This window comes from Leptonychotes weddellii, chromosome 3 (genome assembly GCF_054177405.1).
Source record: "Leptonychotes weddellii isolate Sample4059 chromosome 3, ASM5417740v2, whole genome shotgun sequence".
Classification (NCBI taxonomy): Eukaryota; Metazoa; Chordata; class Mammalia; order Carnivora; family Phocidae; genus Leptonychotes; species Leptonychotes weddellii.
The window spans coordinates 172,869,047-172,883,346 of NC_138371.1; the positions used below are offsets into that span (position 1 = coordinate 172,869,047).

A 14,300-nucleotide genomic window follows, 5' to 3' on the forward strand; every position below is an offset into this window, starting at 1 on the left:
GCTCTTCAAGTTTTGCTCAGTAAGGGAATCCCAGACATAGGCTTCTACCACAGAAGGACATACATGTTTAATATATTGTTCATATTTGTCTTTCTGATGCCCCAAAATCTAAAACACAGATTCTAGACTGTGTCAACTCACTGGCAGAGATCATCATAAAAAAGCATCAGTTTGCAAAAACAATTAATTTGCATTTGTAAGTGACTTAAACATGACCTTTTTCTTTGGCTCACACGGCTATTGCATGAGGGGCATGGTATTTATTTTTATTGCAATAACCCTCGAAGACCATAGATTTCTTTCTTTCTGATTCCAATTCACTCAGACTTATTTCATCCGGTTGTACAGTGAAATCCATTGCAGTCTGCAGAGGTAGCAGACTCCTAAATTTGTAAAGCTATGCAAACCAGAAGCTTTCTGGGGATAATTTAAGTTTCACATTCTGCAGAGAAAACCAAAAAAATGGGCTGCGCCATGCAATGTAATTTCTTCGTTACTAGAGGCGGATCAAACGACCTCTCTCATTCTAAGAGGTGGCATTTTGAGGTCCTGCTCTCCGTTTTCTGTTCACACACAGCAACTGGTGGCAACTAAAAATAATCAGCTCTGCCACCGGCTAAGAATCTGGTCACATTTGGCTTGTGGACAGCGTGCACAAATAAGATTGAGGATCCCTCATTCGGTTTCTTCCCTCCAGCCCACTCATCAGCTAGTTTGCTGCCATTTGAAAGCTGTTGAAAAGCCATTAACAGGCAGGACCGGGAGAGCCGCAGTGCAGCACACCTCTGTGTGGGCAGAATGTGGCTGCATGTGAGCACCAATTAGAGTGGACTATTCCCGGGACTGTGGCACCAGGAGCCCTGTCAGTCAGCCGACCTACAAGAGCACGTGCAGCAGCAGTAGCTCCGACTCCACCGAGAGGCTTAGCTGAACTCCAGCTGCTGAATGAGAATGAGTTTGAAGCTTTTTGCACGATCATGGAACAGAGCCTCGGTTCAATAATGCATCCTGAGGTAAACTGTTACCTGAGTCAGGGCTCTAAATAATGCATTTCCTGGGGACTGCAGTTGTAGCAGAAGAGAATGCTGGAACCTGTAGCAGGATTGCTGTCTGAGATGGAAGGATGTCTCACTATCATTTTATCAAGTGCTGTAAGTAAGCTGGATATTTTGCTCATACGGTTGTCTTCTTGAAATAGGATATGCAGATGCCAAAATTCAGGCGGGTCTTCTGGTATACCACGTCCAGCTGAGTGACAGAGGATGGTGACTTTGAAAGATGTTTTACATGCTTAAATGTGTTTCCTCTTAATTTCAGGTGCTGAAATTATTCCAGTGTGATCCAAATGTTGATAGTGTAGAAATCTTTAAAAGTTGACCTTTGTAAGAAAAAAAAAATACATATACGCAGTAATTAAAAAAAATAGCAATCGGTAAAAAGGAATGTGAGAAGGATATTTCTGGATATCAGCATACATTAATACAGTGCTTGCATAAAAACTTAGCTCATGAATGTATGGCTGAGACCATTTAGTTCCTGTTTTACTCTCAAGTTTGACTGCTTCTGCCTGCATCCAGTGCTCAACTTGTAAGCTTGATCTTTCCGATTATCCTTGACTGTAAACTTTTGTCCTTGCATCATTCACCTTGAAGTGTTCAGGGACTCGAGTGGCATCTGTACCAGATGCTCTACACTGATACTGGTGTGGTGAAAAATAGTTTGTCACTGGCTTTCTGATGAGTCGAGAAAGGCTTTCTTCAATGCCCGATTTTTTAACAATTTTCCGAGCTAGATAAAAGCTGCCTCTGAACCTTCTCCGGATGGTAATCATGAAGAAGGAGACATATTTATAGCAAAAAAGGCTTGCTGGATATACATGTGGCACTTGTGAAAACTTCTGTACATGTATGTCATTGTCTTAAAGTGACAGATGACAGTAGTAGAAAATGCTTTCCCCTTAGGGTGAGGGTTTTGTTGGCCAAGGGCATTACAATGTTCCATTTAAAGTAACATTGTGAAGGGAACACGTTTGAATGCATCTTGAGTTTTGCACTAAAGGAGAGTGAAAAATAATGCTAATTGAGAAAGAGAAAATCGTTACCTTTCTTTTGTCTTTTGTGGGGGTTGGTATATAGGAGTGAAATATCTATGATGAATGAAAATGAAAATGCCTTACTTATTCTTCACCATACCCAGAAGAGGCATGCACTGGGCTTGCTGGACAATTTTAATTCCAAAAGGAATTCATTGATCAGTTTGTAAGTTGGAAAATTAACTCTTTAACAAAAATTGGGTGTGTGCAGCATATTTAGGAATTATGAGAATAGGATTTTTTGTTTGTTTGTTTTAATCCCTGAAATCTTGAGGTTATTATCTTGGTGAAATGTCTGCAGCAGAGCACTCTTGGCAGGCTTTCGTGTTGCCCCTCCTGTTTGCACTAGCAGAATGTCATTATTTCTCGTTCCCGTACCTCTGCAGAGGAAGCCCTCTGCACCATTTCTGTAAGGAACCTGGGTGCTTATTAGGCAGAGTGAACACACCTGCTGGAAGGTACCTGCAGAGCCTGGGCAAAATCACAGAGGACAGAGTGACAGGACTCAGGGAGGTTCAGGGAGCAGTTGGTCACCAAATAGAGCATGAGGCTTCCCTTTGCTGCCTTATATTCCTTTTGTTCCAGCTGAATGATCTGACTTTAGAATTTTGGGAAATTAAAAGAAGTGATGATGTCTGGTCCAGTGGAAGCATTTGAGTCAATGCTTGCAGCCTGGATGAAATATAAAATTAGTGAATAGTGAAATGTTTCAAATACCTGGAAAAAAATGTTCCTGATGGATTTATCCAAGTAATTACATAGTACTTATGAAAGATCCGACTGTGTTCTACGCTCGGTGTTTGGTAGTGTCTATAAAATGGAAAAGAAGCATGGAAATGTCAAAAACTGTCTTCCGTGGTGGAAGGGTGCAACAATGCTAAAGGAGTTCAGAAATTATATCTCACTGTGTGCCACCAGTCAAGGGACATGTCATAGTCAAGCTGGATCCGGAAGGACGAAGAGAGTCCAGAAGGAAAAGTGGGGCCTGTCCAGCATCAGAGGCTTTGTTGATAAGGATCATAAGCCACAGCTTAATTGTTGTTCTCAGTGCATCAGTTGTTTCCATATTGTGTTCTCTTGTCCCTCATATTGGGGCAATCTATTGGCAAGGTTCGTGGGCCCGTATTCTTCACACTCTTTCTTCCTCGCTTGAGCGTCCACATGCCTGTCTTCTCATCCTGGCCCCGACTCATGCCCACACCATGTCCACTTCCCAGCTGGACAGCAAGGCAGGAAGTGTTCCAATTCCAGAGCAGGACCAAGAGCTTCTGAAAACCGGCAAAAGCAGAATCCCATGGCATCCTAGGAGGGGAACCTGAGGGCTGGATTTGGGGAGACCGGTAAAGAATGCTTACAAGGAACTTTCAATATCACTTAGGGAAATAGTCGTTACTTAATGTTAAAGCATGTATATACTGAAAGGTCTAAACTCAGATTCTGGCAGTGGTTGACTCTGGCTTATGGAATAATCACCGTAGCATATAGAATTCTGTTAGTTATCCTTTTTTTTTTTTTTTTAAGATTTTATTTATTTATTTGACAGAGAGAGACACAGTGAGAGAGGGAACACAATCAGGGGGGTGGGAGAGGGAGAAGCAGGCCTCCTGCAGAGCAGGGAGCCCGATGCGGGGCTCGATCTCAGGACCCTGGGATCATGACCTGAGCCGAAGGCAGACGCTTAATGACTGAGCCACCCAGGTGCCTCTCTGTTATCCTTATAATTAATATAATATAAATAATTATATTATTAATTATAATTAATTATTCATATATAAATATAAAATATAAGTGTCCATATATTAATTGTGACTGATTTCAGAATATAATTATGTAATTAATTATAATTATGGGATTATCTGTTACTTTTCTAAATTCGCCTATATTTTCTTTTTTTTTTTTTAAGATTTTATTTATTTATTTGACAGAGACACAGCGAGAGAGGGAACACAAGCAGTGGGAGTGGGAGAGGGAGAAGCAGGCTTCCTGCCGAACAGGGAGCCCAGTGCGGAGCTCGATCCCAGGACCCCGATCCCAGGACCCCGGGATCATGACCTTAGCCGAAGGCAGATGCTTAACGACTGAGCCACCCAGGCGCCCCTCGCCTGTATTTTCAAAATTGCCCATAGTGGGCATGTTTTCCTTTGACAGAAAAACAAACTTGAGGACCACATAAGAGAGAATATACAGAGGAAGAAATAAATGGCTGAGACCCACATCTCCACCCACATTCCTTTCTGACTCCACGGGCTCTGGCCTAATTCTGCCTGTTCCATATATCTTATATAGAAAAGGTAAAAAACTGGAGTCTAAAAATGTCTCGTGGAAGCAAGATGTAGCAGGAAAGCCGAGGGATGTCACAGCAAAAAGTGCTGAGGTTTCCTGGACTGTATTTCTGTGGCCAGGAGGTGTCTTTGGATGGGTGTGATTCTGTCCAAGTTGCGCCTGGTGAGGTGGCAGGGAGGGAGGCCGGCAGATGCCTCAGCTGAAGTGCAAGAGGAAGGGGGGAGGAATGGGCTCACAGTGTTTTAGGGCCTTGTAAAACCATGGAGCTATACTTCCGGCTTGCTGCTAACGATGGGCAGAAGCATGAGGTCTGCCCTGTTAAATCCTCTTTGGTGCCTCAGGAATCAGACCTCTGCCTGGCCTCTATCTTTCCCAGTTTACTTCTTTAAGTATATGGGGTCAGACAGCACTGTTTGCAGGAGGAGGTGAGTTAAAGTTATTTAAAATGAATAGACTCCAGACCTGTTGGTTCATTCACAGCAACCAAGGATGAGTTATACCATCAAGGCTGCTCTTTTGCATACTAAAAAATTTCCCGGTACCAAGGTCACCTTATTTTTCCTCTTGTCACGGGTTTTCATAAATGCTACTTCCACTAACATGCCTTCCCTGATCTTTCACTGATTGTGCATGCCGTTCACGAGTTAGAGCCCCGTGATGCTGCGAGCTCGCCGAAATGTCAGCCCGATGGTCGCAGGATCACCTCCCCGCCTCCTTGGCCCGCCCTCTGCCCAGGTCAGGCCTGTGGTCCTTCACTGAAGCCTCCCACTCCCTCGCCCTGATCTCTGCCTTGCACTCAAGCGAGAGATGCTGAAGCCAGCTTGAACCTGACTGTCCATCCTGTCTGTCCTTACACCAGAATAGCTGGATGATCACTGAAGGCGAGGCTGGAGCAGAAGCAGACTCGTTTCATTTCAGTTTCAGACAGCAACACTCTCCCTCGCTCGTGCCATTTCCCCAGGAGGCATGGCTGCTCACACCCAGAGAATCCTTACATTTCCCATCCTGAGAGGATGGAAGCCATCAGATGGAAATAGCACATCTTCCTACCATTCAATCTGCAAAGGCGCTGGTGTGTGAATATCTCTTTGTCCGCTCTCTTCTGTGATGGTGGATTGTTCCTCCTCGTGTCCAAAGCCAGTGTGCTCTGGACTCTGTCCCCTCTCGCCTCCCTCCTTCAGGTACCCCTGCTCTCCGGCACCCTCAGTCTCTTCTCCACTGAATCATGTCTGCTAGCATTCATACCTGGTCCAACATGCCCATCTTCAGATAATCAAACAGTCGCCCTTGACCTTATGTTCCACCATCCTATTTCTGTGTTTTCATGGTCACTCTTAGAAAAATTGCCTGTACACATGATCTCTGACCCTTGTCCCCTTCATGCTCTACAAATTATTCCACTGACCACTGCACGGAATCCACCTGAGTTAAGCCATCTTTATGTGGCAGAATCCAGGGGACATTAGTCACTTGACTTCTGCCTCTTCTTTTCCGATTCTTGGGATTGTTCTCTTATTTCACTGGCAACTCTTCCTTTGCCTCCTTGCTGGCTTTCCTCAGTAGAGGTTGGCCCTGACACCTTACAGAGTCCCTGGTTGACCCCATCCATTCCTGGGGCTTTAACCCTCACCTGTGTTCTCCCAGATTTGTACCTTTATCTCTGACATCTCCTTTTCCTAGGGGCAACTTTTCTGGTCAGTAAACATGTGTCTTCTAAGTATTCTTGTTTTGATTGCTAAGTAATATCCCATAGCGTTTATTAGACCATTTATTCATCAATAAACTTCCCTTTTTGATAGGCATTAAAACATTATATTTTAGCATTTTGGCTTCTATTACTAAAGTATTGACTCACAAAGGCAGTGTTGTTGAATCAAATGGCATGTGTAATTTTAAGTGTGGTAGAAAATGCCAGATTTTTTTCTGCTAGGCTGTAGCGCTTCAGGTTCCCACCATTGGCCGAGAATGCCCATCCCTGCGTCTTCATCAGCCTTGGGTGCTGTCCTTCTCCTGATGTCGTCAGTACCTTGGCTGAAATACAGTTTCCCCACAAAGGTCTAATTTTATTCTACTAATAAATAAGGAGATTCTCTCATTTCTTATGGGCCCCATCTCTTCATACCTATTCTCATTTTTATTTTGGACTGTTTCTTCTTTTTCTTAACAATTTTATGTAATCTTTTATATTAAGAAATATCAATATTTCCCTGAATATGTGTTGAAGATAGCTCTCCTATTTTTTCTCTTTTTGTTTTGGGCATTTGTTGGCATCTAAGTTGCTAAATGATTTATGGAAACAAGGTTTCATGGATTTTGGTTTTATTTATTTATTTATTTATTATTGCTTTGGGTTGTCTATTTCCAAACTAAATGGTTAGTCTTCGTCTTATTTAAGCTTTTATTTTTATATTTTAAATTTCTAGTCCTTGTAAAATTAAGTGTATGATGCTTGTGTTCTTGACTGAAGACCTCTTCTTTCCTTCCACCCTGCCTTCTTTTTCCACATGCACCATGACCACTGAGTTATAATTTCATATTTGTCACGTTTTAATTCCAAAATGTACTTGCATCTATTTCTAGTTTCTGTTCAGCTACACCAATTTATTTGCCTTGCTCACAGCCATACTGTTTTAGTTACTGTGGCTTTATAGTAACTTTAATAAATGACAAGGCAAGTCCCTTCTGATTTTTAAAATATTTTTATTATTCTCAAATATTTATGTTTTCATTCAATACTAAATTGTTCAACTAGTCTTAAAGGAAAAAAATTCTCAACTGGGTTTAAAATAAATTCACCTTGCAATTTAAATTTAATAATATTGGAATAAGATATGTAGCTCGATAGTACGTGTATTTCTACTAAATCGCACACTGTTCCAATTTGATAGTTATCTTAAAACAGTACATTGAAACTATAGGAATATTTTATGTTTATGAGAATTATAAGAATAATTTAATATCTTATGAAGAGTTTTATTGAGTATTATTAAAATAAAAGAAAAAATAAAACGTTCATACCAGGGATAAATCTAGGACTCATAAATCTAACACAATTAAGAAAAAGATAGAAATCATTAAATGTGCCACTAAAGATAAACAAATCTTTAATGTTGGACATTTATTTCTATGCACAACTCCAAATCTAACCTATATCTTTCTCTATAGAAATATATCTTTTGGGCACCTGGGTGGCTCAGTTGGTTAAGCGACTGCCTTCGGCTCAGGTCATGATCCTGGAGTCCCAGGATCGAGTCCTGCATCCGGCTCCCTGTTCGGCAGGGAGTCTGCTTCTCCCTCTGACCCTCACCCCTCTCATGCTGTTTCTCTCTCTCTCTCTCAAATAAATAAATAAATAAAATCTTAAAAAAAATTTTTTTTTTAAATAAATGATGGGGCGCCTGAGCGGCTCAGTTGGTTAAGTGACTGCCTTCGGCTCAGGTCATGATCCCGGGGTCCTGGGATCGAGTCCTGCATCAGGCTCCTTGCTCAGCGGGGAGTCTGCTTCTCCATCTGACCCTCCTCCCTCTCAAGCTCTCTGTCTCTCATTCTCTCTCTCGCAAATAAATAATAAAAAATCTTAAAAATATATATATATATCTTTTGTGTATATTTATATATGTATCTTTTATACCTATATCGGTTTTCCTGTGGTACCAGTTGTGAAGAAACAATTGAAGAAAATGTATAAAATGATAGAATTATTACAGTATATGTCTGTTATTCAACATCTGACTGCATTGTTCATACATCTCATGTTTATACAGACTCTTAGGAATGTCATGGTTCCTTATGTCCCAATGGTCCATCCAGTGATAGTATTTTTGTGTATTGATGCAGTTTTGTCGTTCATTATTAAAGGCTTGTCATTATAAATGGAGGATTCCACATTCATGGCCTCACTGGACATCTGTTATTCTAATGTGATACCCTGTCTTTCTGTATGTTGTTTGGTGAATGAAAGGGGGCTCTTTATGCTTCCCGTGGTTGGCTCATACTTAGTGTCACTTTAGGCCATGGTGACTTAACTGAGTTGAATAGATTAAGTCGATCACATTTTCTTGAATCCCATTTGTTCATTTATTCATTCATGTATTTTTCAATTAATTCAGTAAATGTAATTGTGTTCCTGTTCTTTTCCAAGTACTGGTCTAAGGGCTAAGAATTCAAGGATAATCCAGGGAGTTAACATCACTCTCATCTTGAAATCCTGATGACCGTGGTGAGACAAAGTAAACTAGTAAACACACAGATGTAGATAAGAGTTTTTGGTAGCAGCAACTGATGTGAAGAAAATAAAGACGTCTAAAGATTTAATAAGTGACCTGGCAGCAGAATGCAGTGAGGGTCAATTCTGAATAGGCTGTGAAGGGTTGACTTCTAAGTGATTGAATGCAGTGAGAGAACCAGGATGTGAATATCTGTGGGAAGGGTGTGCCAGGCAGCGTGGAGAGCAAGTGCAAAGGCCCTGAGGCAGGGATGGGCATGTTTCACTTTACTGATGCGGAGAATCTAGGCTCCCAGAAGTTAACTTCTTCTTAACACTTCATTACTACTTCCCAAACTCATAACTTTATTTCAGTGCTCTTAGCTGTTCAGGCTAATAGCCTGTAGCTCACTTACCTTTACTTCCAAACTTCTTTAAACAGTTATTTATAGATGGCCCTCAAATACCTTGCTACCCAGGGACTGCATGTTAGCTCCCACTTCATTATTGCATTGAAACCTCAAACTCTCTTTTTTGTTCCTCATTTACCTCAAAATATTTGCCTACTTCGACTCAGTGATCATCTCTAATTTCTTAACCTTCTGCTTTCCTGGAAAAGTGTTTGTGTAACTCGTTGACTTTTTCTGCTCTTCCGGGTTCCTCCCTTGATCTCTCCACTCACACCCAGTGATTTCAGATGTGTCCATCAGTCACTCATGCTTGAAGTGATGCAGTGCACTCAGCTTCTATGTGTAGACAGGGTTCTTTTCTGCAAGAAATTCACAGTCTAGAGAGGAGCCTGGGAACAGTGAACAAACATTATCAGCACATTTCTGTAAGTGGGTGTTGGCGGGGAGAAGGCAGCTCAGGGCACCTGGGTTCTGCTCTGGGGAAGGTGTGCGAGGAGTGGGCCAGTCTCCTCAAAGTGAGCAAGCAGGTGTCGAAGGATGAGGAGGCATTTACTGATGATGGATGGGTCAGGGACCTGGGCAGAGGGGAAGGCCTGCATGAAACCCAACGTTGTGAGCGCATGGTACATTCAAAGAACCAATCAAAGGAGTTCCACATGGTGGAGGGAGGAGAAATGTGCAATGTTTGGACAAGGATGATGCATTTTTATGCATTTTTATGGTATTCATCATAGGAGAGAGTTCATGGAGTGGTTTTGAAGAGTACAGGATGTGATAGGATTTGCATTTAGAACTGCCATTCTGGTCTCAATATAGTGGATGGATTAAAAGAGAGATTGAAAAGGGAAACAGGTAAGAAAATAGGCCAGATGACAGCTTCAGTCAGAGTGGGGGCAACAGAGCTGATGAGGCATGGTCTGATTTGAGCAGTATTCATAAGAAAGAATTAACAGAACTTACCGTCTGATTAGCAAAAATGTCCATGCTTTGCCCTCTTTTTCTTTATACATGTCCTATTAGGGTTATTTCATCTCCAGCATTTTTGTGGATAGATTCCAGGAAAATCTCCCTGGCTGTGCTTTCGTCAGGCTCTCTCGGCACATGTGGTCAGAACCCAAGCAGACCTCTCTGTCTTATCAGCTCTTCAAACTCGCAACATCCAAATTCAATCCATGCTCTTCCTTCCTAAATGTGAACGTCGAGATGGCAAAGGCCCTGTACACTGTGTAAGCATGTTTAGACTTTTCCTAAGAGTAATCAGAATCCATTAAGATCTTTTACCCATTAGAGTGAAGAGCAAAGATTTGTGTTAGTGGGGTCAAGTATGGAGAACGAGTGGAGGGGAGCAGCAATGGAGTGGGGGAGGCCGGTGGAGAGGTTCTCGTGGCAATCTGCACCCAGGTGGAGAGAAGGCTGTCTTGGTGAGTGACATGAGAATGGAGAAGTGTGGATGAAATTGAACGACACTTGAGTACTAAGGAATCTTAGGCTATAGGACCGATTTAGGAGTTGCAGAGGATGAAAGAAAGGGAAGATTCAAGACTGGCACTTATGTATTTGCTTGAATGACTGTGTGTATGGCGTTTCTATTAAGCTTCAGATGTGCACCAGAGAAAGAAAGACAGGCCAGACCACGTTGGGTCCCGTGATGTCCAAGGAGAGCTGCCCGGTCTGCAGTTGTATATACAAGTCTGGTATCAGGCAAGAGATGTCTGTTTAGAGACATGGGGTCATTACCATACTGGTTTCCTTTAAGCCCTGGTACAGGAGGAAGGAGCCAGTGGGGAAATAGATTGCTCAAGTTGGACGCTTCGCAAAGGAAGGAAAAGATGTTCAGAAAGAAAGGAAAAGGTCTTCAGTCAAGAACACGAGCATCATGGTGCCAGGAGGCAGGGTCTGTGAACAGCCTGGCACTATGCGATGAGATTAGGGCACATGTTTGAGGAGGATCTGCTGGGACAACAGACGGGGAGCAGGGTCAGTAGAGAAGAAGGAGTGGAGTTCAAACTGCGGTGTCTTGAGCTGTCATTGGAGAGGAGTTGAAGGAGCGCTATGTGCTTCTGTTTCTAAAAGGAAGAGAAGAGAAAGGTCAGTTGGTGGGCAGAGATGTGGTTCTCAACACCGTTTTTCTGTGTTTAAGATAGGAAATACTTGAGTTTTTAATTCATTGTGTCTACTTCCTTGTCTTTGGAACCTCAAGCCCATGCTTGCTGTCATTAAAGGCTACGTGTTGGAACTTTAAAAAAAAAAAATCTTTGAGCATTGCCCAATCACTTGAGAAATTAAAATAATGATAAAACAAGGACAATAATGGTGATGCCACTGAAGATTCAGAAGAGCCTTGACATAAAGGCAACTTTGTTTTTCACCAATTGTCACAAATAAATTCACACTAGTGTCATGCTTTAAGAGCGATTTCATTACATGGGCATGACTCTCTTGTGCCATGCTTTGAAAACTTCTATTCCGACCCACAGCAGAATTATCTTTTCCTTTCTAAGGAGAAAGTATCCTACATGTGCAGAGTCTATTTGAATAATTCTTAAACTGTTTGGTTTTAAATTAGGACACGGCTTCAGAAAACTATGTAGAGGTCATTGTGGACAGTTCAGTAAACACGTCATCTCCGCAGATGGTAAGTCGCTAAAAAAGCTGATTGGGAGCTGTTCTCCACTTAAAGACAGGATGATACGATGCAGAATGAAGACTATGACATTGCATGGGTCAGTGGCGTGTTCTAAATACTTCTCCCGTTTTGTTTCGTTCCGCATAAAAAGGTCTTTGGCTCATAGGAAGCTGTCAAGGGAGGAGTAACAAAAAGGCAGAAAACTTCAGGGTCTTTTGAGTAAGGAAAGATAGAAGAGGCTTGAATTATTTATTATCTGGAGAGGAGGAGTGACGGCAGAGACAGACATAGACAGACATAAATGAATGAATGATTTTGTGGAAATCAATTGGCCATTCTTTTTCATTCAGGCTTTTAGCGGAAAAAGAAGAAGACACTTGTCTTGGTGGCTGAAAACACGTATGGAGTGGATGAAGGATATGCCTCTTGGTGCCTCATATTTTAAGCACATAAAAGCCAATTCTGTGGAGTATCATTGAGAGGAGAAAACCATTTGAAGGTTGAATTGTTTCCTAGATTTCTGGCTCATTATGCTTTATTCGGAACAACTTGACCTATGAGGTTCAGCTCTGGGGACTGACTTAGACCCTTTCCGCTGGGGGCTCAGTGCAAGGCCATACATTGCTTCACCATTTCTATTCTTGTGAGATCCTAGACAAGTCTTTTTTTTAAAAAAAAGTTAAAAAAAATTCCAGTATAATTAACATACAGTGTTATACTGATCCTAGTCAAGTGTTAGCCTCTTCCTTTCTCACCAGTGATCCATAGAGCGTATCATCTGTGGTGGGCTGGTGAAATCACTGGAAGGTGGGCCCTGCACAGCGTGTCGTGACGCTCTCTGTCCAGGGGAACTGAGGTCACGGGTGTGGCCGGCGTGGGTGATGGAGACAGGACATGTCGTCCACAACCACCTGTTACTTCCGGGCCGGTCCTAAGCTGTTTCAACTACAGTCTAGTTTTTTCATCTGATCTTCAGTATATCACTTAATTTCTTTTTTTTTAAAGATTTTTTATTTATTTATTTATTTGAGAGAGAGAATGAGATAGAGAGCATGAGAGGGGGGAGGGTCAGAGAGAGAGGCAGACTCCCTGCTGAGCAGGGAGCCCGACGTGGGACTCGATCCCGGGACTCCAGGATCATGACCTGAGCCGAAGGCAGTCGCTTAACCAACTGAGCCACCCAGGCGCCCTATCACTTAATTTCTTTAGGGCTTGGTTTTTGATGTCCTCATTTGAAAAGTGTAGATGGTAACATCATCCTTCTTCACTTCACATGTGTCTGTGAAAGTCAGCCAGTTCGTTACTCTTCCCTTCCCTCTTTCCCTCCCTTTACCCACCATGCATTCATCCACCTCTGCAGTCAGCACTGGCTTTGCCATAAATCCCCTGCTTATGGTGGGGCCCACAGGTGCCAGATCTGGGCAGGGGCTGGAGGCCCGCAGGCAAAGAAAGATCACACAACGAAGCTGGTTTGGTGTTAAAACCCAACTTCTGTTAATAATATCGGACACATATTAATGACATAATAATACTTGATAAATGAAAATGAATCATCAGTAGTAATTAGTTCACATAATGACGGTCATTAATATTCCTTAATGAAGCCATCTTTCAAATTCTCTATATTTCCCCTGGTCTCTATCACAGTTTTTGGGGTTGAAAAGGACCTCTAAACCTTGTAAGGTTTAGTACGTACAGTTTTTCTTTGTACCTTTTTAAGGCCCTAGTGTATTTCTCGACATCCAGAGACATCGCTGTCACCCACACCTCCTTGCCCCTCAGTCCCCATGAGACCTCCCACAGAGTGGGCAGCACCGTGTCGCTTGCCTGCACGGATTCTGGGGGAGAGGCCCCCACAGCAGTTCCCACCAGCAGTGACTACGGCACACACACGCCAAGCTACAAAAAGACAAGATAGACCTGCATGGATGGGCCACACGGAGGAGTAGATCGGGAGGCTGGGGCCAAAAGGGCTATGGAGGCCGACACCCCTGTCTCTCCCTTTATTCTCTGAGCTCCCTTGCGTGCGTCCACAGGGCTCTATGCCAAGATGCTTGGGGAGAGTAGAACTAGTGACTCCAGGTCACATTGCTCAGACTGAACGAGAAGCCCTTGACAGGGCAGGGAGGTGAGGATTCAAGAGTGGGGCAGGAAGCCCTTCTCCCCGGCGTTCTCAAGGTCAAGCGCTTACTCCCAGCCATGCCGCAGACCTGCCAGAGACTCCAGCCGACTGTATGTACAGGTCTACCAGGGCCCCATATCTTCCCCGAATGCCGTTTGTGATCCCAAGTCTGCATGAGAAGACAGTGGTGGTGGTTCTGTGAAAGGAAAGAACAAAGTCAGAAAGAATAGGGACTTTTTCTGTTTGGTTTTGGTAGCACATGATTCTTTAATGTATCTGTGTTTTATCATCTGTGCTTACCATAGCGTTTTGTACTCTTTCTGTGTTATTCAGTTAATTTTGTACACATGTCCAAAGATTTCAGAGGCACACAGACAAGTCATATAACTCCGTTTTATTTTTAGAAGACATTTTTGTTCATTTCTGATTCCAAACCAGCCGTGAAAGTATTATGTTAAAGGATGATATTAAAAGTAATGGAGGGCGCCTGGGTGGCTCAGATGGTTAAGCGTCTGCCTTCGGCTCAGGTCATGGTCCCAGGGTCCTGGGATCGAGTCCCGCAT

General features: G+C 42.8%; 1 protein-coding gene across 1 annotated transcript in view; it reads left to right on the forward strand.

Moving 5' to 3' along the window:
* Positions 1-487: 487 nt before the first annotated feature.
* Positions 488-14,300, forward strand: part of MYO16 (myosin XVI) — a 425,887-nt gene continuing 412,074 nt past the window's right edge. The window contains exon 1 of the mRNA XM_081815515.1: positions 488-1,151. Within this exon, the coding sequence (XP_081671641.1) occupies positions 1,124-1,151 (28 nt within the window). The 5' untranslated portion in view covers positions 488-1,123. The remainder of the gene's footprint in view (positions 1,152-14,300) is intronic.